This window comes from Bacillus rossius, assembly GCF_032445375.1.
Source record: "Bacillus rossius redtenbacheri isolate Brsri chromosome 4 unlocalized genomic scaffold, Brsri_v3 Brsri_v3_scf4_2, whole genome shotgun sequence".
Classification (NCBI taxonomy): domain Eukaryota; kingdom Metazoa; phylum Arthropoda; class Insecta; order Phasmatodea; family Bacillidae; genus Bacillus; species Bacillus rossius.
The window spans coordinates 46,198,796-46,225,345 of record NW_026962011.1 but is presented as its reverse complement, the minus strand read 5'-3'; the positions used below and the strand labels follow the sequence as shown (position 1 = coordinate 46,225,345).

At 40.9% G+C, this 26,550-nt stretch overlaps 1 protein-coding gene across 2 annotated transcripts in view; it reads right to left on the bottom strand.

Moving 5' to 3' along the window:
• Positions 1-366: 366 nt before the first annotated feature.
• The window catches only part of LOC134542033 (A-kinase anchor protein 200-like), a 162,325-nt gene continuing 136,141 nt past the window's right edge, over positions 367-26,550 (bottom strand). For both annotated transcript variants that reach the window (XM_063385878.1, XM_063385879.1), the window contains exons 4-9: positions 9,860-10,003; positions 8,890-8,997; positions 7,886-8,116; positions 5,770-5,925; positions 2,987-3,076; positions 367-2,302 (exon numbers count right to left, since the gene is read on the bottom strand). In XM_063385878.1, the coding sequence (XP_063241948.1) occupies positions 2,249-2,302; positions 2,987-3,076; positions 5,770-5,925; positions 7,886-8,116; positions 8,890-8,997; positions 9,860-10,003 (783 nt within the window). In that variant the 3' untranslated portion in view covers positions 367-2,248. The remainder of the gene's footprint in view (positions 2,303-2,986; positions 3,077-5,769; positions 5,926-7,885; positions 8,117-8,889; positions 8,998-9,859; positions 10,004-26,550) is intronic.

Below are 26,550 nucleotides of genomic sequence, written 5' to 3'. Positions count from 1 at the left end.
CACCACACTTTCACAGATGTAACATCTCTTGTTCCAGAACCATTACTAATCTACTCTTAGTTGCCAGTAGATTGAAATTCATTAAATGAAAGAACAAAAACTCTGGCATTTTCTAAGTTCAGGTACCTAACATTTAGATTCAGAAATAGTAATTTAAAAGTTTTCATTTTCTCATTTACAACTAGGCAACCATTTTATTTCTTCAATTCCTATTAAGTAAAGTCATCAGTAATTATTTGTAATTTTGTTCAATCTTAATTTTATGGAAGTATTATGGAAAAAAAAAAAAAACTTTCACACAGGTTTATAACAGAGGATATGGGGGAAAAAGAAATGATACAAGGCATGAAAAAAAAAATTACAGACTTAATGTTTTCTTAAAGTCTTTATCACTTACAGTAACTGTACAAATTTTTTTTCTTCAAAATGCCAATGGCATTATTACTACATTTAAGGTTAAAATGATTATTTAATATTCATCGACTGCTTCCACACTATCTTCTCCAGCACTTGCTTGAATTGGTTACGACACTTCTTTGGTACACTTGTAACTAACTGTACATCATACCAGACCATGTCGGCACTGCAAATAATCGCTTTGAAATCACTGCTCCTCCCTTAACATAAAACATTTATTCCACTGAGAACCTGGCAAAATAACAAGAGTTCATCAAATACTAATCTGTACATCTAACTCACCGATAAATATAGGAAATAACAGCAAATAGTAATAAGAAAATGGCAATGTTGCCCATCACCAGAGATTTTATCAGAAACTTTAATGCATTACAATATGAACAAGCTTAAACACCACACTTCTCCACTTACAATATATATCTTTTCGTACAACAAATGTGTTGGAAAGTGCCAACACCAACTTAAATAATCATCAAAACCTTTATTTTTTTTTCATCTCTATTAACACTGACACAAGGGATTACAGATATATCAGACTTTTTTTTTAAAAAACAATGTATATAAGACAAATCCATTCCAAGCATACATTACAATACATTACATTTTATCTTCATATAAAGATTTGATACACACATATACATGACAAGTAAAGGATATAGTTGAGCATGGTAATTACATTTTTAAGGTGATGACCGAGCTAAAAATTAAAATTGAACAGGGATAGCCACATAAAATTTTAACATCTTCGTTGTGCTTAGGATACGTCTGCAATAGCTGCAAATTAGGCCTATGCAACTTTTCCTTGTGCTTTGCTAATTAATTCTTAGCTGCCATCCATACTACAATATGCTATCTGCCATAGAGATCTCATACACACACACACACACACACACACAATTTTACAAGCACTCGGAAGAAACTTAGCAATACACAACATACTTACCTTTCTAAATCTAAGAAAGCAAAGATCAAATATTTTCCAAAAGTACAAAATTTAAAGTGTAAGCATACAAAAACATTTGTAAGAAAATACAAAGTTCTTTAAAACTGTCAAAAACCACTAAAAAATTTCCTTACAAAAATTTTACCTACTCACGTTTTTTTTCTAAATACAGTTATATTTTATTTAGCAAATTTATCTTCTACTGCTTAGAAATGGGCACAAACTCTTCCATTACTAAAACTATGCTGTACCGTCAAGCAATATTCTCTTCAAACTTTAACCTCTCTATTTATACACAATTTTTTATACTCTTACTTAACAGGTAAAACATTACCTTAATATATAATATTACAAAAATCAAAGTGAATGAAAACTGATGATGTGCTTCTTTATTGTAGACTAAAACAGAAATAATGTAAATTTGTCAGTGTCCAATAACATTTCAGTTATACCACCCAATGACTACATACACATTGTCACTTTACTGATATCCCTCCCTCCCTCCCCCCCACTCTCAAGACATATATAAGATCAGCCTCAAAATACGGAATAACTCTTAAGTTTCAATAACAATACAGTGCTTATTCATTCAAATTTAACGAGTTCCTGAATCAAATGGAGACAAATTCTAAGATATAAAAAATTCTAGATACAAAATGTTTTCAAGATGTTGGTCCTCAAAACGCAAAACTTGAAAAGCAGTACGCCATGCCGAATGTGGTGATAAAGAGCGCACGTGTTTGTAATCCGAGGCAGTCTATAGTCACCACCTTTTGTGTTTTGGATCATCCAAGCACACGCACTCGAGCCATCTTAACAGAATGGTCCAAAAAGTCCTCTCGGCTGCTCCGAGGCTTCACAATCCAATTTATGCACATTCCACGCACTTTATTCTTCCACTGGAGGTGTTTGTTTGCTTGGATCCGCGCTGTCAACAGATGGCTAGGGGAGGAGAAAAAAAAAATTTTAAATTCCATAATTTTGCTTTACTTCCAATATCATCATCCAATGCTACAATATACTAAAAAAATTTTTCTCTTTCGGATCAACTTAAATTTAATTAAAAATGGTATTCAGCCTTTCTGTGATATTTTATTGGCAAAAATGAAATTATAGCACTACTTTATCATTCGTTATTTAATGAAAATATTTATCTTCAGGTACCAAAATAATAGTGTATTCTACATACCGTAAAACACTATTTACGGTCTCACTATTTATTCAGTTTTCTTAAACATAATTAAATCAATATATTGAAAAGATGTACTCGTGCAAAATAACTAGGCAAAACAACACCAAATTTAGCTAAAAATAACTCTACTTTGTGCCATAAAATATGCATATGTCTAACAATAAGGAAATCATTTTGCTTGTGTAAAAAAAAAAAAAAAACTATATACTTGATAAGCAACATTTACACACACTACATGAATTAGCTCCTAATTATAAAATTTGATAATTTTTTTATAAACGCTGATTAAATCATGTATAGTCTGAAATCGAAATATATAATTGAGAATGAAAATTAGACTATGGACCAAACACACTACAAATACAGTGCTGAAAAAAATGTATTCTATATCTAAATTGCTTTTAAAGGAAGGATTCAGCGAGGGTTTTACTCACAACAGTAGATGGCTGTTGGGGCTGAGATTCTGTCTTATCAGTCTCGATTGCTGCCGGCTCTGCTTCCATGCTTTTCTCTTCCTCGGGAGCCTACGGCACCAACCCAAACAGTTTTACACCACCTCACGCAAAGTCTGGAGTGACTTGGAGTAATTATTTTTGGATGATGACATAGTTTGAGCTTGTTTACACCATCGCAAGTGCAGTCATGTGCTTTATCCACATTGCTTTACATTATGACATGGTATATTTTTGGAGCTGCTGTATTTTAAAGCGTGGTAGTTAAAACTGATCTCCCCAACCTTTTAAAAATGTGCAGGAGGCAATTTTTTATTTTGTCCTGCTGCCATGCAGATTCTCATCTTGCTAAATGACCAGCTTCGAGTCTTATATGCAAGAGCAACATTACTTCCAATTTCTTATTACTGAAAAGCTGATCTCGTCTTGGATACCACAAAGTCTTAACAGCTGAAAATTATGGTTACTTTGCAGGAACTAGCACCCACTCACACATCCAATGTACTTACTAAACACCTCATTCTATTTTTACTTTTAAATTTTATTGCATTTAAAATTGTATTTTTGTTGTCACTTGAAGAAAAAAACTTTACTTTGTTATACACCCCAAAACAATTTCACACAATCTTCATTAAGTTCTACATACAGCAGAGTCTTAATTAACTGAGTTTCTGTATTATCCGAGCCAACTTAAGTGCCATTACCGACAAGACATGATCTTGCTGATTTTGAAAGCCTATAGATAACATTTACTCGTTAAAATCATGAAGTAATGTGAAAGTATCTACTCTGAAGAAAAGCTGGTAAAATATCACCCCGAAAAATTATTCTTCTACGTAACTGAGACCTTTTTCTGTGTTATCAGAGCTTTTTCTCATGAGGTTGCCGTCAACCACATTTACAATGTTCGAGACCCTACTGTCATTAAATTTTTTTTTTTTGTAAATATACTCAGCACCAAGTTTGTGCAGTAGCAAGGCATTGGAATCTCATTACGAAGGATCCAGGCTGAAATAATGGACCTGCCATCCTGGATTTCTTAGTTTTCATGGTATTCAAAAATCATTCCAAGGAAATGCTGATCAATTGTCTCCAGTATCCCTTATTTGTGTAGTTTTTTCATCTCTATTGACTTCACCGATGAGAGTTTATAAACAGAAATAGCAGCAATGAGCAGAATAACCAGTATTCCAACATTTTTGATATATTATTTCTGGTATATGAACAGTAAAACCCTGAAATAACATTTATGCTACAAACAAAACATTTCCAAAAGGAATATAATTAATTCTATTCAACACTTCCTATACTATTAGAATCAAACTGTAGATATGGGCTAGTCCACAAAATCACACTTTCACCCGATTTTTGAAAGGAAACACAACATTCCAAATAATTTTTGGCAGCTTAAAATTTGCTTTTTTCTTTTTTTTCTTTTTTAAATCTTAGGAATGGTTTTCTCATTTCACATTTAATAAGACTCCAAACATTGGCTTTTGTTCCATTCACAATATTTTAATATCCAGTTTGATAAGTTTAAAATTACTATTCAGTACAAATATCTTGGAAGATGAATGTTTATCATATTACTGAGATAGTAAGTTATTGGAATAAAAGATTCCCTACATTTTATCTTTAATCAAGAACTAAAGTGAAACTTACCAGTAAATCAGCCATATTGACTGCTCTCTCTGTCACACTTTTAAGGACACTACTTGCAAGTATTTAATAAGATACTACCTCCATTGATTTAAATGCATAGTTTCAGCAAAAAATGGTGATCACATTTTAATAGAAGGCATTTACAGGCCATTATCAAATGGATGGATAAAATTATAACTTGTGTATGTGATCATGTTTAATTAGTACAAAAAAAAAAAACAAGATAAGATTTGATTGAGATAGATTGATTATTTTCTCTCAGTTATTCAAGTAGTAGTAATCCCTGAGTACAATGTCAATTTGACTCCCAAAATCAAACATCAGGGGCGTAGTCAGAGGGAGAGGGGGGGGGGGGGGTGTTAGGGGTTCTAACCCCCCCCCCCCCCTAGCCACATTTTTTTTCTTATCTGAAAGCAGGTTAGCTAAAAGCCTGGGTGTCTTACTGCTATCACCGGCCACTGCACTGGAGGGGAAGAGTAAGCGAGCTCTACCGATTCTCCTTCCCTTCCCCTACCCCTGTCGCGAGCAAAAGTTGTAAGGTTGTGACGCCGTGGCAGGTCCCAAGTTTTCAAATATCTTACACCTATTGTATTTAACCAGCGCAGTAATTATAAGCAGGTGGTGACTGGTGAACTCTTTCAAGCTAAAGCTAATTTTTTTCCAGGAATAGGCCAGTTCTGCCGAAACCCAACCATTTTTATTCCTTTTTTTTTTGTATTGTCGAGCTTCGAGCATGATTTATGATTTTGAGTGGAGGTGGACAAGGCACTTGGATTGACTAAAATATCTTTAATTAATTTCTTACTTCATCACTCAAACAATTTTTTATTAAAAAATTAATAATATTTTTACCATTACAATATTTAAAGTTAAGTACCGAAAACTGCTCAAATAGCACTATTTTACACCTTAAAATCCAAATTTTTCCGGGGGAGGACCCCCGAACACCCCAGGGGGGGGGGGGGGGGGGAAGATGCTTCTTAACTTCCCCCATACACAAATCCTGGCTATGCTACTGATGAGAGGTGATAGGTAATTGCAGGGAAACATGCAGCATGAAAGTTGTAATGTTTGTGTGCACATTTGGGGAACGGCAGAGTTACCTGTAGGGTGGCAGGGGTCTCGTCTACCTTCTCAGCCGGCTGCAGGGGGGCGGGGGCCTCGGTTTCCTCCGCCGTCAGGACTGGGGCAGGCGCGGCGGGGGATGCTGCCAGCGTCTCCACCACGCTCTGGACCACCTCCAGAGCCGGCGGGGCTTCCTGTCGACCACACGAACCACAGTTACGTCGCGTCCCCCACCACACATCCTGCGAGCCTGCAAGTGCCACGATAATGGCAGTGACCAGTTTAAAAAAAAAAGCCATTAAAAATCTCAACCCAAAAAACCAAAATAAAATACTATGTTTCATTTCCTGTGTAGCCCCTGTATTTAATATTTTGTTACATAATTCAAACTGCCTAATAAGTTTTCAAACACTTAACACTTTAATAAAAAATAGTGGCAGATTTATAAATATGGGACGGAAATCGGTTGTGTGCTGCTATAGGATTTTGGGCTTCACAGAGGATAGTGCAAAATTGCACACAAAAGTAGTGCATGTCAGCAAACTATTTACCGCATGCACATGGAAATTTTTAATGTTCGAAGCGTACTAATTTTTTTTTACATATTAACGGTTCATTTAATTCCATGAATTCAATTAAGACGTTACATAAATAAATTTGGCTGCAGAGTAGAGTAACCATTTGTGGACATCCCTTCAAACGCATGAATGAATACCGGCAGGTTTTACATACCAAGCAGTGGCGAGGCGTGAGGTTTACATGAGGGGAAGCAATAACTCTGTTCACACCAAAACATGATGAGGTTGGGGGGGGGGGGGGGGGGGGGGGGGGGTCTGGGGGCCCTCCGCCGGGAAAATATGGATTTCAAGGTACAAAATGGTGCTATTTAAGTAGTTTTCTTAACTGAACATTGACTATTCCACAGGTAGAAAAATTGACATTTTTTTTTAAATACATTATTTTTGAAAAATAATGATTGACTTACATTATTCTGATAGTAAAATACCTACTCTACATTACTTATATACTAAGTGGGAGTGTAGTATCATCGTAAGCCCACAAATCCCCCACGCACTGCCAGCCAACAGCCCGCGGGAGAGATGCGCGCGCCCTGAGAGACGACCGCCGACTGAAACGCGACATCGCCACCTGCCGTGCCGAACTGTACCGGACATAGCCGAAGCAGTCGGCGGAAAAATTCCACCGTCTGCTTCGGCCATGTTCGCTCCAGTTCGGCAAGAAAGCGTTACCTTCGTAGCTTCTACCGCGTATTTTTCCAGCCAATCCCCTCCCTGAACCTTTGTACCATGCCACCCCCCTTCCGAAAGGAAACTACTGCGGCAGCCTTCCTGCTGAAAGCGATCCTACCAGCGCTTCTAAACCTAGCAACGCTTCTAAAACAGCATGTTTTTGTGTCAACGAGTTCTTTTTTTATAGCGCACAGCGCACAGTATTGGGTCCCAAGAAGATAGTGAAAATACATACACCTAACTGCACGAACCAAAGTAAAATACTATTCTGAATAAAATATTTATTTAAACAATTCAATGTCTGGAAACTGCCTGGGCAAGCACTGCTTGCCTTGCTTGCCCTGACGAGACGCCACTGATACCAAGGGAATAAATTACACCATCTTGTCTATTTCTAACATTTAGCCAGAGAACTGCAGTACAGCTCTTTATTACTTTAATGGCTACAACAAGTTTTGAATACTTGTAAAGTGAACCATCTGTGGATTAGTATTAACTGGACACGTAGTTACTCCCCATGAAATTATAGTGTCTCCCATTGTGACAGCATTTTAAGTAAGGTTTAAAGGATTAGAAACATATACCCTATAATGCAAAAAAATTAGGATTAAAATCTCAAAAAAATAAAAATAAAAAAATAAAAATAAATAAATAAAAATGTTTTGTCTGTTTTGTTATCATCACTGCTAGTGTGTGGTTCTCTTGCTCTCATTTGCTGGCCATCTGTAGATGTTTTCCTCCTATGGTACCGACGGAGGTGGGAGTCCATACACTGGTAGTGATAACTGTGTTCCTGTTATTACATGTGGTGCCCACCACTAAAGTCTACGACTGTTGGTGGGCATGTGACAAATTCCAAATGAATAAATAAACTCTAAATGGCAGGGACTGATCTGGGGGTTACCTGTTCCTTGGCAGCCTCCGGCTCAACAGGGGTGGGGGTGGGGGCTGGAGCGGGGGGCAGAGACTCTGGCTCGCTGGCCTCCAGCACCGGGACAGGGACAGGGACCGGGACCGGGACCGGGGCTGACTCCTGGGCCACAGCCGGGGCCTCCACGGGAGGGGGGCTGGCCGGCAGGGGTGGGGGCACCTCCTCCATCGCAGGGACCTTGGCCCCCTCTACCTCTGGCTGTGGCTGCAACAACATACAAGTGTACTTACTGCTAGACCTCCTATTGCATTGCAAGTAAACTTCAGTTCTTTGATATTATACATTTTCTGGTTCAACATGATTGGCAGAAAGTAGGATGTTGAACTTGCTGAAAACCAAAATAACTAACGTAATAAAAAAGCTGGTTACAAATATTTTTTTGAACCTATTCTTTTTTCCAAGCCTGATGATAAATTAGTAACAAATATATGTTTGACTGCATGGTTAAAATCTGAAGAATTCAAAATTTCAATATCTGTAAACCAGTATGTGGGACTTGCCCATAAAAAACTATGTTGTTATACTATTTTATATAACAGTTCTACATGACAAAATAACCTTAATATTAAATTAACATCTCACCACCTCCCTCAACTGTGTCAGGGAAGTGTCGAAAGGTCACATACAAAGTCTCTCCATTAAAAATCATAACAAAATATCATGTAACCTAAGAATTACATATTTTACTGAAATAAGGAGTTGTAGGATGGATTATCTGTCATACAGGCTTGTCTAGTATGACTAGATTTTTGAGCTGGAATCCAAAATAATCTTTATGGTTCTGTTGCTTCAAGTCTGTATGACAGATATTCCATTCTACAACTACTTATTTCAGAAAAATATGTAATTCCTAGGTTACATGATGTTTTGTTATGATTTTTAATGGAGAGACTTTGTATGTGACCTTTCGACACTTTCCTGAACACTGAAATTATAAGTGGCACAAGAGGCCCAACAAGTAAATCCAGTTTCCTTACCTCACTTGGAGGCTCAGTTTTGACAGCTTCTTCAGTCTTAATCTCATTTTTCGCATCATCCGACACGACTTCTTCCTTTCCCACAGTCTCCACAACAGCAACAGGCTCCTGCAACAAGCACGAGCCTATCCTACCCCACTTCCCACACGCGGTTACTCGTGTCAGCACTGCTGGCACACACAGCTTTGACCAACCGCTTGGTTGGCTACTCCAAGTGAGGTCGGCCACGAGACAGTTTAGATGGTTTGAGAGAGGCCCGCTTGCATAGTCATTATCTGCGACCATGGAACATCTGATTAAAGTCCACCCCCCGTCCTTCCGGTACACTTTTGTTAGATGACACTGCAAGCTGATCCAAGTGCTCTAAACACTATGCATTTTAAGCATTTCCCAGGAATATTAAGTCACAAACAACCCTCGTCCCCCTAACTCACACACGAGAGATGTTTTTAGATATTACGCTAGTTCGAAATTCAGAATTTATTCTTATCTTTAAAATAGCTAAAAATATCAACAGTGGACTAAGAAAAGGTTTCGCAATTAGAAAACACTACACTTCACCAGCAAACACTGTCGTTTAACTCTCAGCTGATTAGGTTTCCCTCTGACAAAGCAACCACTTGGCACTACTCCCGAGCAGGGGCGTAGCCAGGGTGGGGAGGGGGGGCCCCCTAGGGGATCAAACACCCCCCCCCCCTTAACACCAAATCTTTAATTAATTTCTTATTCATCACTCAAACAAATTTCATATTAAAATTAATACAATTTTTACCATTACAATATTTAAATTTAAGTACCGAAAACTGCTAAAATAGCACTATTTTACACCTTAAAATCCAAATTTTCCCGGGGGAGGACCCAACGACCCCCCGCTTTAATACGGGGGGGGGGGGGAGGGGGGGGGGAAAAGGCATGCTTCTTAACACCCCCCATACACAAATCCTGGCCACGCCATTGCTCCCGAGCTCACCTGGGACTGGGTCACGGGCTCGGTCTCAGCCGCAGCAGCCGGCGAACCCTCCACTGGGACTGCGTCCTGCTTTGTGACTGCAGGCTCAAGGGGCGCCGGTCCGTCCGCCTTCTCCTCAGGGCTGTCCGCCTTCTCTTCATTCGCCTGGAAACAAACCACATCAAATTTTACGTATGAAACTTCTGGTACAAATTTAAAAAAAAAAAAAATGGGTGCGTGTACTTAGGCACGCGCGTGAGAAGTTATACTTCTTTGACATCATTAAAAAAATAGTTTTTAATTTGCATGCAAATAATTAACTACAATAAAATAATAAAAGGGCGTGGAGTGCCACGCATTCACTCTCGCTCTGTCTCTTTCTATTCCCCCTCCCCAGGAGCGTTGAACGTTTAACGCAACAGTGCTTTCATACCCCCTCCATGGTAGCGTTAAACGTTTAACGCAACCTTGTTGGTGGTCGCATTAGAAGTATAACTTCAAAAAGTGGTGTAAACGTGTAGCGACCCTTCACAATAATTTCCTTAAACGTTACAGAGCTGCTTCTAACGTGTTCACAAGAGTTGCGAAGCCGACGTTACGACTGCCCTACCAGTTCAGGGCTTTTATGCCTAACACCCTCAACAGACACGTGATGCACGAGCCATTGTTGATCTAGGGACCTTCAGCATTTCTTTGAGCACTTCGTTGACAGCCAAAGCGATTCCCATAAAATTTGGGTCTTTTCTGTTCATGACCATGTACCCATCCATCACACCCTGTCTCCCGGCGAAGGAGTTCGCACCCTACCCAGGACATGCAAACTATTCCGAGTGTGAGAAAGGGAGGGGAGATGAGTAAAATTAACTTGGTTATTTTTGAATAATGTTTATAGCAGGGTGCGATTATTAATTATACATCAAACATTAACTTAGTAAATGTTTGCAACAATGTAAAAAAAAAAAATTGTTGTCTGTAAAGTCGGTTTACGGACGATAGTTTAACGTGACGTCATAACAAAACACTGATGAAAATATTGCATACTTTTATGAATAAAATTGAATCATTTTTATTGAATTATCACTATTTTTTATGGATACAAAGAAGGAGTGAAATTAAGTCTACAATTTAATTGATAAATTAACTTTTATTTGCCCTCATACATTCAAATATGTTTATTACTTTAACGAAGAGATTATTTTAACTATAACTTTTATACATGTTTGCTATTTAACTTCTTCCAATCTGTGTTATTCTGTTAAGGATAGGAAGATGCTAGGAAAAGTAGGAAACGAATGGGAGTGTTACAAGTTTAATGTGCCCTCGAAAAAGTCAAATCGATGGTTGTTCCAATCGAGTGGAAGAGAGACAGATGCGGCGCAAGCGTACAATGAGCGTAACGGGACACTTTTAGGTGCGTGCAGCCGGCGTTCGTCGATTTATTAGACGTTGTCACGTCAAAAAATTGCCAGATAATCGCAATAAAAATGAACGGGAAAGGTGGAGGTGGTGTAGTAAATGTGGGAAAAAGTGTGGCGAGCCAGCGGTGAGGACCGTGTGGCACCCCTGACAGGATGAGGCTGCCGCCCTCTCCATACCAATTACGCGCCGCGCGCTGCCCGAATGTATTTATGTATCCTCCCGGCGGCGCGCACTTCCTGCGACCGACGGCGCCTCAGGTACGCGGCTCTCGCCCTTACGTCACCACCCCCCCCCCCCTCCCTCTTGCGCGGATTCCCGTCCTCTGCTGGTCTCCGTCTGCGAGAGGAACTAAAGATTGTTCAAGACGAGGGCAACAAATGAACGGTTAATATAACAATTATACATCACACGATTTCATGCTTTCAGTACTTACATGCTACGAGTGATAAAAGGTTTGACATAAAATTCGCAAAAACCAATAAATAAGGGTATAAAACACCTAGTACAAACAATTAATTTGGTCATTTTTTTTCGTGCAAAACACGAAATTCTAGAAGCAAAAGAAAAAATTTAGGACACCACCCCCCTAAAGGTGGATTGCTTAAAGAGAATGGTTGTGAACAAGCTCGCCCTGGCCCCTGTACGTGCCCGCGCGATCAGAAGCCAGCAAGCGGACGGTGGAATAAAGCCGGCCGAGGGGTTAAGGGGGCGACAGGGGCAGGTCCAGACAGGCCTGGGGGCTCTTTGTTCCCGGCCAGACACAAAGCCCTCATCAGGCGAGGGCTGAGCAGCGCGCCACCACGCAGCAGCCACGCACCGCCTCGCGAACTGCTACGAGCACAACTGGGTGTTGTACTGGGGGACGCACCACAACGCCGAAATACACTAACGCCGAAAAATGTCATTGCAGGACTGCCACAAAGGTTAGGTTAGGTTAGGTTAAACTAGGTTAGGTTAGGCTAGGTTAGGCTAGGCTAGGCTAGGCTAGGCTAGGCTAGGTTAAGTTACGTTAGGTTAGGTAAGGTTAGGTTTGATAGTGGTATTTCGGCGTTAAGGTACATTTAAGAAACACACACAAATTCATTCAGTTGTTATTTCGGCGTTGTGGTACACAGCAGTTTTCTAGCTGTCGGCGTTGTGGTCAATGTTGACATTCGGCGTTACGGTATTTCGGCGTTGTGGTAACGACCCGTTGTACTGTTGTAGCCCGTGTGCTACGTGCTACGCGCTACCTGCAAGACGACCACAGGGCAAGTATGGGCAGGCACGTAGCCACGTGGGGTCCGGTCCCCTCCTTTACAGGATTATTATATAAAAAAAAAGTACGATAAAAAATAACGCACAATGCCCTCCACTGAACGTGATCACTTAAATAATCTACATTAGCTACTTTTAGATTATGTACTTAGAAAGGATCATTGCAGTACATTGTGGGCTAAAATAATGTATTTCCTCCTCATTATAGACCGACATGCTTACTGCACAGAAGCAACAGGAATTATTTATCTAGTAATTATTTAATGCTGGTTTGCACAAGTGTCACTGTAAGCATGACTTTTATGCCAACTTTATGTGTGTTTAAGACTTGTTTGTAGATAAATAAATAATTGACTTAAGAAAAACTATTAAATACAAAACAAAATATTAAATGTTAATTTTCTTCAAGGTTGGAATTCTACTATTCCCTGTGATTTGATTTAAGTGTGAAAATCAATTTTCTTTTAAAATTAAAAACTAAAAAAGTCTTATAAAAAGTGTATATAATGATTGTACTGGACCCTACACCTTACAGAATCCTGGCTACGGCCCTGAGATGGATACTTGCTGCTCTATAGCTGTTGAGATACGCCACAGGGTAAAGAGTAAAATAACGGCTGTCGAAGTTATTGCATAAGATATAGTCCAATGGTAAGAAAACACGCACAGGCAGAGCCGTTGTGAGAAATCAAAAAAAGATTTCGGGCCCCCGTCCCCCATTTCCTAATGTGCTATTTTTCCAAACTCCGCGGTTTATAAAAGACATAAAAAAATAAAAAGACTAAACGAACGTTACAGTGGCCATAACTTGTAAGTGCCCATGAATCCTTGGGAAGCTATCTTTTCACAGGCGAGAGAGATAAACGCCCGATCGTGCATCTTCGGTTTTTTTTGTTCATTGTAACTCATGATAACTAATAGTCAATTAGGTTAGCTACATTATAAATACTTTAAAACATTGTGGACGGTTTATTTGATTAGGATAGCTACATTAAAGATACTGTGAAATCATGTAAACAAAAAAAAGCGAACATGAACTTCGGGTGTGGCTCTCTCGTCTGTGAAATGAAGGCTTCCCATGAATCCTATAGGCTTTAATGTCGTCCTACTCTCAGGGCAAACTCTTCCATAAACAGAATGTGCACATGGATTTAGTCGAAATGAACAAGTGTGGGCAAACTTCCCGTCACGATCGCGGGGTAACCACGGGAAATACGGGAAAGGCCGGACACAGGAGCGGGGGAAGGTTGAGAAGCAGGTAGAGGGAGGGGGAGAGAGGCAGTTATGTGCGCCTCGTGATACGTCCAGCGGGGGTTCAAGTTGCTTCCGGGACGGACAGAGGGGGAGGGGGGCGGGGACCGGAACAGGCTCTACGCCGCGCGGCAGGGGTCACCAGCTCACCAAGGTCGGCCGCCACTAGGCCCTCCCCCGCCCTCCTGATCCCCTGCTGCTACAGCAACCCCTCGGCACTCCAGACCCACTCGCAGCTATCATCTCTATCGCTCAGCTGCGGGCTTACGACCTCGTGGGCCGAAAGGCAACCCCATTGCAGCACCCAGCCTTTGCAACACGGGAAGCCTTCTTTTCACAGACGACAGAGCCAAAACCCGAAGTTCCCCGAAGTTCATGCTATTTTTCCGTATCTTTAATGTAGATATCCTAACCAAATCAACCGTCCACAATGTTTTAAAGTATTTATAATGTAGCTAACCTAACCTAATTGACTATTAGTATCCTTTTATCAACACCGCCATATTTATTATTTATTTACAATGAACAAAAAAAAAAAACCGAAGATGCACGATCGGGTGTTTGGCTCTCTCGTCTGCGAAAAAAAGGTTTCCCTAGCAACACATGCAAACGGAATATGCCAGAGTTATAACTTAACCACTACATTTCGGGTGGGAATAATGATAAAACACTAACATTCCTTTTAGACAATGGAATAAGCCGAGCCCAAAGCACAAATTAAGTTATTTTTTTTCAACAATACTGGCTATCACTCTTCCCCTTCGCTCTTTGAATGACAAGACATTTTGAGTGACCACAGTTTTCTTTTAATACGGCGCGGCGTGGTAAAAAACACTGCTCGTAACTTGGATTTTTTTTCCCTAACCTAACTAAAACCATTGAATATATATATTCAATGCTAAAACTAAGTGTATTTTGGAGGGGTCCGGGTTAGGGAGGGACCTAGGTGCGTCTCAGGCCGAAGCCTATACGCCTAGTCATGCTGGGATTAGCCATGCAGGGAGAGGGTCGCATGCATCATGTGCTAGGAGGGGATTGGCCAGCCATGGCAGCGATTGGCGCCATGACTAACTCCCCTCACTCTTAAATCTAGACTATAACTAGAGATAGGTTGGGCCCAGGTAAAACCTGCATAGACACAGGGAAAACCCTGGGCACATTCATGCGGGATGCAAATTGGCATGCATTATGTGTAGGAATTTACAGGAGACAGAGGATGGTCTGGATTAAGTGTTGGACAGAGTAGAAAAGAGTCTACTACGCGGGGGTTGGGGACTTGGACTCGTGGTCCGCTTTGCTAATTGTCCAGTACTGGATTTAGTGACCAGGGACGCAAGCGCCCCTGGTGGTGAGTGGTCTCGTAACTTGGGTCACTAATATAACGAGCGGAAAATACCGAAACATAAAAATGGTAAAGCATTACTGGTCGAAGATTGGAACAGCACAGTCTTGTGTGTGTGAATGTTCCGTTATACATGAAATTAGTGTTTTTTTTTTACCAGTGGCATTTGAGGAGTAGTTGCATGCTCGAACGTATCCATGATAAAAAAAAAATTCAATGTTCAAATTGTACTACTTTGTAAACATTATTAGTGTGTTCAGAAATGTCAAAACGTTTCGCTGGTTTGCGGAAGGCTTCAATAAGTCCAGAACCAGAAGGTTGTAGGCGAGTGCTGTAGAGTTGCTGATGCAGTTCGTTCCCCACTGAAAATGCGTTCACAGCGGCCGATCGCCAGCGCAAGTCGAGACGCGAGCAAGCCTCACGGAGCCGTGGCAGTAGCGAGGGTGTCTGGCCCCCTCCACCCAAACAACCCGGCCTCCCAACTTTTTATACACAACCCCTCCCCCGGCATGAGCCCGACCACAGCTGTCGTGCAGCAGGGGTGGCCACGCGGCGCGCCAGACGCGAGCCTAGCGCTCCAACTCCGCTGCTGCCAGTCGCCCCGCTGGAGTTGCATCGTTGAGGTGAAACTTCTTTGGGCACGATGAAAGTAAAATTTCAAGGCCGAATTTTAATGCAACGTTTTCGTGAAACATTTGTCACGCGAAAAGGACTGATAATAGGTACTTGGTCAAAGAGGGGACGCACCACAACGCCGGAATGCCAAATTGACCACAACGCCGACAGCTAGAAAACTGCTGTGTACCACAACGCCGAATTACCACAACGCCGAAATATACTAACGCCGAAAAATGTCATTGCAGGACTGCCACAAAGGTTAGGTTAGACTAGGTTAGGCTAGGCTAGGTTAAGTTAGGTTATATTACGCTAGGTTAGGTTAGGTAAGGTTAGGTTTGATTGTGGTATTTCGGCGTTAAGGTACATTTAAGAAACACACACAAATTCATTCAGTTGTTATTTCGGCGTTGTGGTATACAGCAGTTTTCTAGCTGTCCGCGTTGTGGTCAATTTTGACATTCGGTGTTATGGTATTTCGGCGTTGTGGTAACGACCCGTCAAAGAGAGATGATGAGAGCACTATGCTATATACGTTGCCGGGCTCGTTTTCGTACTCTTTAATCGATTAATTCGCCCTCCTTCCTCCCCCCCCAAAAAACTCCCGAGATAGATGAACGAAAGAATAAGACAAAGAGAGTGCACACGCGCTTTTTTCAGAAAATAAGTATAGGTAAGTATTCTATACAGTCATCTGTGATTAACTTGAATTTTATATTTGCTACAAGCGCGCTCGCATTCCTCCTTGTTCAACCAGCAGCGTAGAGCGCGCTGTTGATTCAGTCCCTGCATTTCCCGTACAGATAAGAGTTACCCATTACGAATTTCATATTTCGTTCAGAGATTTGGCATGTCCCAAATGGCAGAATTGTTTGAAGGAACAGTAACACGCATAGTTTTTATTTAATGGTGTAATTTCAACAGTGAGTAATATTTATTGTTAATTAATCATTATTGATTGATCAATAATTATTGATATCCTGAGCACTTATTTTGAAGTGTCATAATTTTGTTAATTCATGTTTATTTAGAATATTGTCTTCTTTATCTCTGTCTCGCTGCCGTTTTACCCCTTACGACATAGTTACGAGTCGAGGTTCGAATTGGCAAAAAAGTTTCATTTCTATTACGTGTTCTGAGTTATCATGTTTCGACAGATTTTCTGTTGCACCGCTGTTTTGAGCGCCGAGCAGAGAGCATTGGGAACTTCGTCATGTGGGTTCACAATGATAATATCGGATCGACCCAGTGCGAACAGACATTCATGGAATTTGTAAGGACTTTACGCACGATATATATCATCTCTATCCCTCTCCATCCCTCATCTATGCGTGTTTGTATAAATTATCTGAAAAAGGCTGTACAACCACGTCCCACAAGAAACACCCTATAATTTAAGTGTTTGGATTCCTCGTTATTTTAGTTTAATGCTTTAGTAAGGCTTTTTATTTCACAAAAATTACTGCCTATAATTAATTATTTTTTTAAAGCCAAAACTGTTCGTAAATTTACGACTTTCAATTTGCAAAAACTTTTAAATACTGCCATGTTTTCCGTCGTTTAAACTCAACGGAGCTGATATCTTGTTCCAACTTGCTAGTCGTGTTACAATCGATTGTAGTGACTTAACATCGTTCCAGCCCACTAACATAAAACGAAAAGATCGTGTAGCCCCAAGGTTTTAGAGGAATGACCAATAGCTAATTTTTGGGCACGGTCAGACCGCGGATAAAAGAGCAAAATGGCGCAACAGGCAAGAATAAGAGCATTACTTCTCGTCGACAGCAAGGTTACGAGACGGAAAACAGACGCCACAATCAGGGATAGGGCATGGGGTATTGCTATGCATTTGCCTGAAGTGATTTAGAGACAACACAACCCAGGCTGTCTAGCACCTAGCCGTCTTTTGAACATTGAATGCAGCAACAGGAAACGAATTTTTCTACATATACTTCAACTAGGACGATTTTTGTTTTCCTTGCGAGTCACCGTAAACATAAATGGACAAGCCTTAACTTAGATAAATTTTTCTTACAATTTTTTTTAACATCACAGGTACATTTTACATAAAATAAATAAAATTTGCCATAGAAAATATATATACTATTCACAGGAACGTGTCGTTTTTGTACAGCTATTCACACTTAATGTGTGACTGAAAATTGAAGTGAGGCGTCAAAAACCAAATGCAAATTAGCAAAACGTTGTTGGAAATCAGTTCCGTGACTCCCAGAACAGTTAAAAGTTTATTTCGAGACTTTTTCGTGATCTGTCCTTCGGTTTCTTTTTCGTGACCATGATTTCGTGGCCTGTAGGAACCCCGTTTTTAATACGTACACTAGAGAGATAAAACTTCAGCTATTTATAGTTAACGACGGGTAAATGAATGCCGACGGTAAACATAACTCGCATAAAAAAAAACAGCTCTAAGGCGCAGGGGTGGGCACACAGATGAGCACAGCACCAGCGCTCCTTCGCTTTATCCACGCCGATCCTGCCCCAAGCGTCTACGGTAACCAGAACACTATGGCGTCCTCGGCAGTCGAGGCCTATACACGCGCACTTTGCCCGCCCAGATAGTTTCCTCTCCTCCTGTAGTTCTCCAAACAAACACACCAATCGAGATAAGCGGCTGCAGCTCAAATTGTTGGCCCAGGGGACACACGCCACAGCAGAGATTACAGGCAAAAACACTGCGTTGCGTCTTTTCCGTCCACCAAAATAACAAAAGAATCTGAATTACGCGGAATTAAAAATCAATAAATCATAATGGCGATGTATCTATCTTCCCCCCCAAACCCTATAAAAAAACACTTGTCATAAGCGATCGTGACCAAGATAAATCATCGTAACTTTGTCACTCACGATACTTGTACCCTCCAACTCGAGTGTCAATAGCGTGTTAATGGTACGGAAACTAGCGAGACCTAATCAAACCAATGTCACGGTAATCTCACACTCGCTTCACATCAAATGCACACAACGGTTTACACGCTGTATTCTTTGTGCTTAGTATTAACTACGGAACAAAGAAGTGAGCCTGTAGTTGAACTAGCGGAGCGTCCGCAAATAAGTTTAATGTGCATCCACACAACATCCTGGTAAAGCTTTCAGGTTTTATATTGTAAGATAAGCAGTCAAAAATGCAGTTTTGGGCTATATCGAACGTATTTAAAATCACGTACGTACACTACGTAATATGCATCAGAAATAGTATGAAATGAATGTATAATAAGTAATGAAATTAAAAAAAAAGGACGATTGGCAACACTTTACAAAGCAACTTACCCATTACTCATGAGCACTATAGATAAATTCGTGCCAACATACGCGCAACATGAATCTTTAACATAGCCTGTAAAAGGCGACTTTTAAATACTGGGCATAGCTTGCGATACAGCTTCCGAACATATTTTGGCTTTACATGGCGAAGGAACCAGTTTTGAAAAGAAAAAAAAAAAAAAAAAAAAACGCCAACACTTGAATACCCGCGTAGTAACACAAGTCGCCCGTATGAAATCAGTTATTTACTTCCAGCGGTTAGGGTGGCGGACTATATTAATAATATCAAACTCCAATAATTTTTCCGTCGACAAAATATGATAGCTCAGTAGACTGCAATAACATAGCGATTGTTTCCTTGTGATTGGCGGCCGTCTGCAAGAGAAGCCACTGCCCTGTTTGGCCGGGCCATTCAGGTCGCATTTGCTTCCGCGCTGGATGGCCGTGATTGGCGTGCTGACAGTGACATGTACCCGACATAAACCCAGCCAACCACGAAACAATGCTACAAAAATTAACACGCTAACTGGTCTGGAGATCTTTTCGCGAGAAATACATGTGAAAATATATCGTGGGTATACTGCACAAAGTGGCAAAAAAAAAAAAAAATTGAATAAATATCAGCCTCGAATAAAAAAAAATTCAACCTCAGTATCTCAATTAGTAGACAAGGCATAAAAAAATTTCTATATTCTAACCAAGCATCAAAATTGTTTGATAAATATGAGTGAATCAACTAAGTTGCTCTTGGCAGTATACCTACGATATGATGCCTTGTCATGCCAAAAAATTAAAAAAAAAAAAAATAAAAAAAATTGGTTGTCTGTAAAGTGGGTTTACGGACGATAGTTTAACGTGACAACGTCATAACAAAACATCGATGAAATGATTGCATACTTTATGAATAAAATTGAATCACTTTTATTTTAATAATAAAATAATAAATACTTGAAATTATACTAGTAATCAGATTTTTAAAATACAAGAATAATTAACCTTTATTGCCGAAATTGTTGTTGTAATAAGCAATGAAAACCACATTAACTTTTCACTTCACTTTATAAACAGTCGAGTGGAAGAGCGAGAGATGCGGCGCAAGCGTACAATGAGCGTAACGGGACACTTTTTCGTGCGTGCAACCGGCGTTCATCGATTTATTAGACGTCACGTCAAAAAAAAAACAGAATTAAAACATACGAACTGACTCTCCAATTAAACCTATTTCAAATGACATCGGCATTAGGACAGTAAGTTCCTTATTTCAAGTGGGTTGAGATGAGCCTGCAATGGAGGAAGGAGAGAGAGGGTTGCCCAGCCCTGGGCCCTGACGGGTCAGAGGAGGTTGTTCCAGCTGACCCCGGCCATGGGCTGCCGGCGATAGCCCTCCGCGCTTATCTCGCGGCTCGACACAAGCACACTGCCAGGGTCGCCGACCCAACACGTCTCGACAACACTCCTACACCTGCAGCAGGTACCCGGATGTCCGCCCCTCCCCCTCCCCCCACACCCTCTCTCCCGGGGAACGCGTCTTGGATGCAGCAGAGGCGGTCACGGGCCATGCATTCAGCAACACTTGGCTCTCTGTCGAATAAAACAGCGGGAAAAGTAGTTTGTCCGCCATACCCTCAAATCAAATTCTAAATTCCGCGTACGTTCCTAGAATTTTGAAGAAAAAATAAATCTTCGTGAAGCCTATATTTACTAACAAAAGTGTGAACGCAACCTTTGGTAAATTCTGATGAACGGGAAGTTTGGCGTGACCTCTCTACACGCTGGGGAAACTTGGCACCTAGATACGGGGCAACGTGGATGGCAGATTGTTCCGACCCTACGGCCGGCATTCTCACGTTCCCCTCCCACATGTGCGCCCTATCAGGGTAGGGCGGGAGAAACTACCAGTTGGATTTATTTACGTTCCAGAGAATAATTTAAACAGAACTGTTGGGGATCACTCCCTCTTGTTTGATCGGGAGGGTATTAGAGCTTCGGCAATGACCAGCAGCCGGGGCCACCAACCCAGCATAGTCGCCGCCTCAGCCCTTCTACCTCGCTCAGCTGACCAGACAGTTGGCTGCCGGGCCGTATTTACGCGCAGGCTATCTAGGCTGTAGCCTATGGGCCCGCACCACAAATGGGGGCCTACACCACACGACACGGAAAAAAAAAAAACTGCGATGTGGATCTTCTTATATTCTTAAAATACGCGTCGACACAGTGTCCAGTTGTTTTGTGTGGATTAATTGCGCCGAACTAAACACTTCTGTGGAAAGCTGATAATATGAGTTGTGTCAGCATCTAGAAATTGTCGATTATTTTCATTGGTTTTGGTGTCACTTAATTCCTTAACATTCTAAATACTGTTTGGTTAAATTGTCTAGGGGAGCGTTCAAGTATTACGTAACGCAATTTTTTGATATTTTTGACCCCCCTCCCCCCCATGTAACGCGCCGTAACGTTTTTCTGTACCCCCCCTCCCCCCTAGTAAAACGTTACGTAACCCCAAGTGACCATTTTTACCTAAAAGTCACAATTATGTGGCGTAACGTACCGGAATAAGTCACTAAAATACCTTTGTTATTGTTTTAATCGCGTTAATATTATTTATTAACATTTGAAATGTCTTGTTTTTAAAAGCAAGAGTTTTTTTTGTCCTAATAAATTTTTACTACTCAATCATACATTTAATTACGTAGTTTTCCTGACTTGGCTCTGTCATTACACATTTTTTGCTTTTTCCGCCATTGTTCTTCTCATGCATTCTCCTATTTTAGCGTTCTACGAATAAAGCTATTAAAATCAAATAACAAATTTTATTTCTAATAATTATTTTTACCTTTGGCAATGCAATTACAAACATAAAACTAACTGCAATAAAATATATTTGTCAAAATATAATCGTATTTAAGAATACGATTGAACGAAAACGAAAACGAAAACGAAAAACATTTAAAATAAAATTAGTCATAATTAAAATAAGTAGATTGTAAAAAAAAAAACAATTCAATTGGAGTTTTACTGCTCCTCTGTCCATGGGTTTGCCAGCCACTCAGATTCTTTCATACTGGCATCCGGAGAGCAGACGAAGAGGGTTCCGGAATTGTTAACCCGCTTGCATCAACTTCATCTTCGTCGAGCCAATCGGCATCCTCAGACGATGTTTCACAGCGACGCACAATGCAGAGAAGCTCATTTGCCCTTCTTGCAGCAAGTCGCTGTGGCCGTACTCGACTTTCACGAAGGTCTTGGGCAGTCTTGCCATGCATGTAACGATTGTGCATTTGCACACTCTTGTGGGATGTAAAATAAACCCCACAGGTTGAACATGCTCGGTTATTTAGGTCGGATTGTACTGATGGGCAAAAGAAATCGTAAGGCATCTGCTTGAACCCTTCTAGAGCAGGCGACAGATCAACAGACAACCTCACAAGAAGTGGCGAAAACTTGCATGATCCTTTGTCTATCTGACTAGGTACCACGAGCTTGTTTGCGGTTTGAAGGATTGGGCAGGGTGGCGGCAGGAAATTTTCTGGAAAGACAGATTTTAATGCACTCTCCAAGTGGGAACAGCAGGATTCATCCGCGCATTTAATAATTTGCAAGAAATATTGTGATTCACGGACGTGAGCGCTATACCGCGCCATATTAGGTTCTGCTGGATCCTGCAAGCTATCTTCAGGGTTTCTATATTCCGCCGAAACATCTTAGTTGTCAATTTTCATACAGTCGGCCGAGTGCTTGGATCACATAAACGAAAAGGGTTGCCATCTTGGGAGAATAAAATACGAACAATTCAATCGGGAATCCCCCGTAAAAAATAAACGAAAAGGGTTGCCAACTTGGGAGATTTTAATTCACTAGTTTTTTTATTAACCTTTCAGACCAATCGTCTTTCGTACCACAACATCACTGTTGTGATGAGAGAAAATCTCACACATAGAAAACAGTGTATTTTGAATATCAATACCTATATAATTTCTAATATGGCGATTGGAGTCTACGTTGACAACCGAAGTATAACGAAGCCATCCGAATAGCGGTATTTTTTTGTTTTAACTACTTTACTGGAGTGACGAGAAAAACTATCACAGCTGTTGATATATATATATATATATATATATATATATATATATATGTGTGTGTGTGTGTGTGTGTGTATGTATATATATATACACATTTGGAGTAAAAAAACAATATTCATTAATCCTGTAAAACAAGCAGAAGCAATTATGTGAAGGTAAAAAAAATTAAGTTATTATACCATTTGAAATTTTGAAAAAAAAAAAAAAAAAGTTTTAAAAAATGCGTGAAAGAATCTGTCTCTACGCGACCGTTCTGAAGGGTTTAAAAAAAAAAAAAAAAAAAAAACGTAACGCGTAAGTCAAACCCCCCTCCATCCCCTGTAACGCATCGTAACGTTTTACAAGACCCCCCCCCCTCCGTTACAAATTCGTTACGTAATACTTGAACGCTCCCTAGTTTAATAATTAACTAATTTTTCAAAATAGAAAATTGATCAAAAATATGAGTTTTGTAGGTCAATTAAAATAAACTAGCCACCCAGACCCAGGCAAGAGGCACCCACTGCTTCACTGGAATGGGATACTCAATATACCCCCCTTCCCCTTAGAGAGGGCCCGCACCACAGACTCAGCCTAGGGGCCCACAGGCAGTAAATCCGGCCCTGGTTGGCTGTGTCATCATGGACGGCAGACTGGAGGCAGCAGCCCCCGTCAAGGCGTGACCCCAGCACGACCCGCCGTCGCCGGAGGAGGCGCTCTTATCGCCGGTTATCCCCGCCGACAGGCGGCTCGGCGCCGGCGCCCCCCGACGGACGAGCAAACACGAGATACGAGCCCGACCGACGCCTCCCCCTGGCAGCCGGCAGGAGCCTGTGTTTGAGGCGGGTCCAGCAGGGGCAACAGTCACACATTGCCGCAAACAACACGTCCAACCCGGTGTTACACTGTGTCACACACTGCCGCAAACAACACGTCCAACCCGGTGTTACACTGTGTCACACTGCCGCAAACAACACGTCCAACCCGGTGTTACACCGTGTCACACACTGCCGCAAACAACACGTCCAACCCGGTGTTACACCGTGTCACACACTGCCGCAAACAACACGTCCAACCCGGTGTTACACTGTGTCACACACTGCCGCAAACAACACGTCCAACCCGGTGTTACACTGTGTCACACACTGCCGCAAACAACACGTCCAACCCGGTGTTACACTGTGTCACACACTGCCGCAAACAACACGTCCAACCCGGTGTTACACTGTGTCACACACTGCCGCAAACAACACGTCCAACCCGGTATTACACGGTAAGAAGAACACGCAGGAAGAGAGATATTTCAAGAACAAACACTAATATACCCCACTCTCACATGCTTGTACACTGAGAGAAAGGTTTGTTTGCCTCAACAAAATATTATGTGTTTGTATGCATGTGGCGAAATAAATATATTTTGTTAATTCAAACAAATGTTTTGTAGTAGGAAAGATTCTGTCGACCCAACAAAATTATGTTGGTTAACTCAAATGTAGATTTGGTTAGGTGTAACAAATAATTTTTGTTTCTTACCGAGTTTGGTTAAGCTAACAAAATATTTTGTTCCACCAAGTAAATATTTGTTTCGCCATATATAAACAAATATTTGTTTGATTCAAACAAACCTTTTTTCTGTGTATTTTGTTTGGGAAACTTTTATTGTTAGGGAGAATCAGACCCCGCCGTGTTTGATTTATTCCATCGTTTTATTATAATTGTAATTTTTAACTAGTTGTCCAAAATTTTGGCAGGTCAAGGCATAAATCTTCAGACCTTCTATACCTCGTTGCAACCACACATTTACCAACAGGGTCTAGTCTACAAGCGCCACGAGGAAACCAACTACTATTTCTTGCGGACGACAAAAAACTGTCATAACGGTCACACCAGTTCACAAAAGTTGACTTCAACAAGTAGCCAAAGCTAAATAAAACTATGCCATGTCAAATCAAAACAAATTTAGCAAGAATATATATTACAAGCAGTATCGAAATATTTTAAACTGCAAAACAGCGCGGCCTAATTCCCCTCAAGTATGCATATATGAAAGTAAGTAAGCACTTTTTTGAAACGCTCTCAATGAACGACAAACCACGTCCATGCGGCCATATGACGGCGACTGAGTGGACAGAACGCATGGATCCCAAGGGCGAAACGACGGAAACCCCTCACCCCCCACCTACCCGGGATCATAACCCGTATCGCCTAGGTAATGGCTATATTCGCTCTTTTTGAGGACCAGATTTCTTTTTGCCTTCTAGTCCGAGGAACAGACACTTATGATTGCACATTTTACAAACTTTGTCTTGCATGTTCCGTACAGGGGCTAGTAGATGAAATTGTCATGTTAAAAAGTAACAAAAAAATATTTTAAAATAATATTTACATAAAATCTAATAAATAACAAGTATTACTATTGAACAATAAATGAATAAAAAAATTGGTTGACTGTAAAGTCGGTTTACGGACAATAGTTTAACGTGACAACGTCATAAAACATTGATGAAATGATTGCATACTTTTATGAATAAAATTTAATCATTTTTATTGAATTATCACTATTTTGTATGGATACAAGGAAGGAGTGAAATTAAATCTACAATTTAATTGATAAATTTACTTTTATTTTCACTCATTAATTCAAATATGTTTATTACTTTAACGAAAAAAATATTTTAATTAAAACTTTTATACATGTTTGCTATTTAACTTCTTCCAATCTGTGTTATTCTGTTAAGGATAGGACGATGATAGGAAAAGTAGGAAACGAATGGGAGTGTTTCAAGTTTAATGTGCCCTCGAAAAAGTCAAATCGATGGTTGTTCCAATCGAATGGAAGAGAGACAGATGCGGCGCAAGCGTACAATGAGCGTAACGGGACACTTTTTCGTGCGTGCAGCCGGCGTTCATCGATTTATTAGACGTTGTCACGTCAAAAATGATTGTTTTGGGTTTTTCCGCGTGTCAGCAGACAAGTACAAGGACTTGTCAACACACGACAGTTGTTGGACGATGGCAAGATGGTCAAGGCCACTCGAGGCGAGTGGTCAGCGGGCGAAGAGGGGGGGCGGGGGAGTGGCGTGTCCAGAGTGCTCGTGCTTGGCCGCGGTGTCGAAGTCGGGGATGGACAAGGGGGGGGGGGGGGGGGTTGGGCAGGCACTGCAATTAGCGCAATTAAGGCGCGCCGCCTCGTCTGGGCGCCTGCAACACGTTACACGCGACTTGACCGGGGGGAGAGAGGAAAAAAAAAACACAAACCCTTTTAGGACCTGGTGGAGAGACTGCGATGAAAAAAAATTAACGTACAACGCATTCCAATGGACGTGAACACTTAAATCATTGCCGAGTGTTTCTTTTAAGTAACCAAAGCATCGGGACAGATGCTACCCAGGCTATAGGTATGTAGTATGCCAGTTGTGGACAGAATACTTTCGTTAGTTGATTCCAAATGTTTATGTTAACTGGAATGCACTAGAAGCAACAGACAA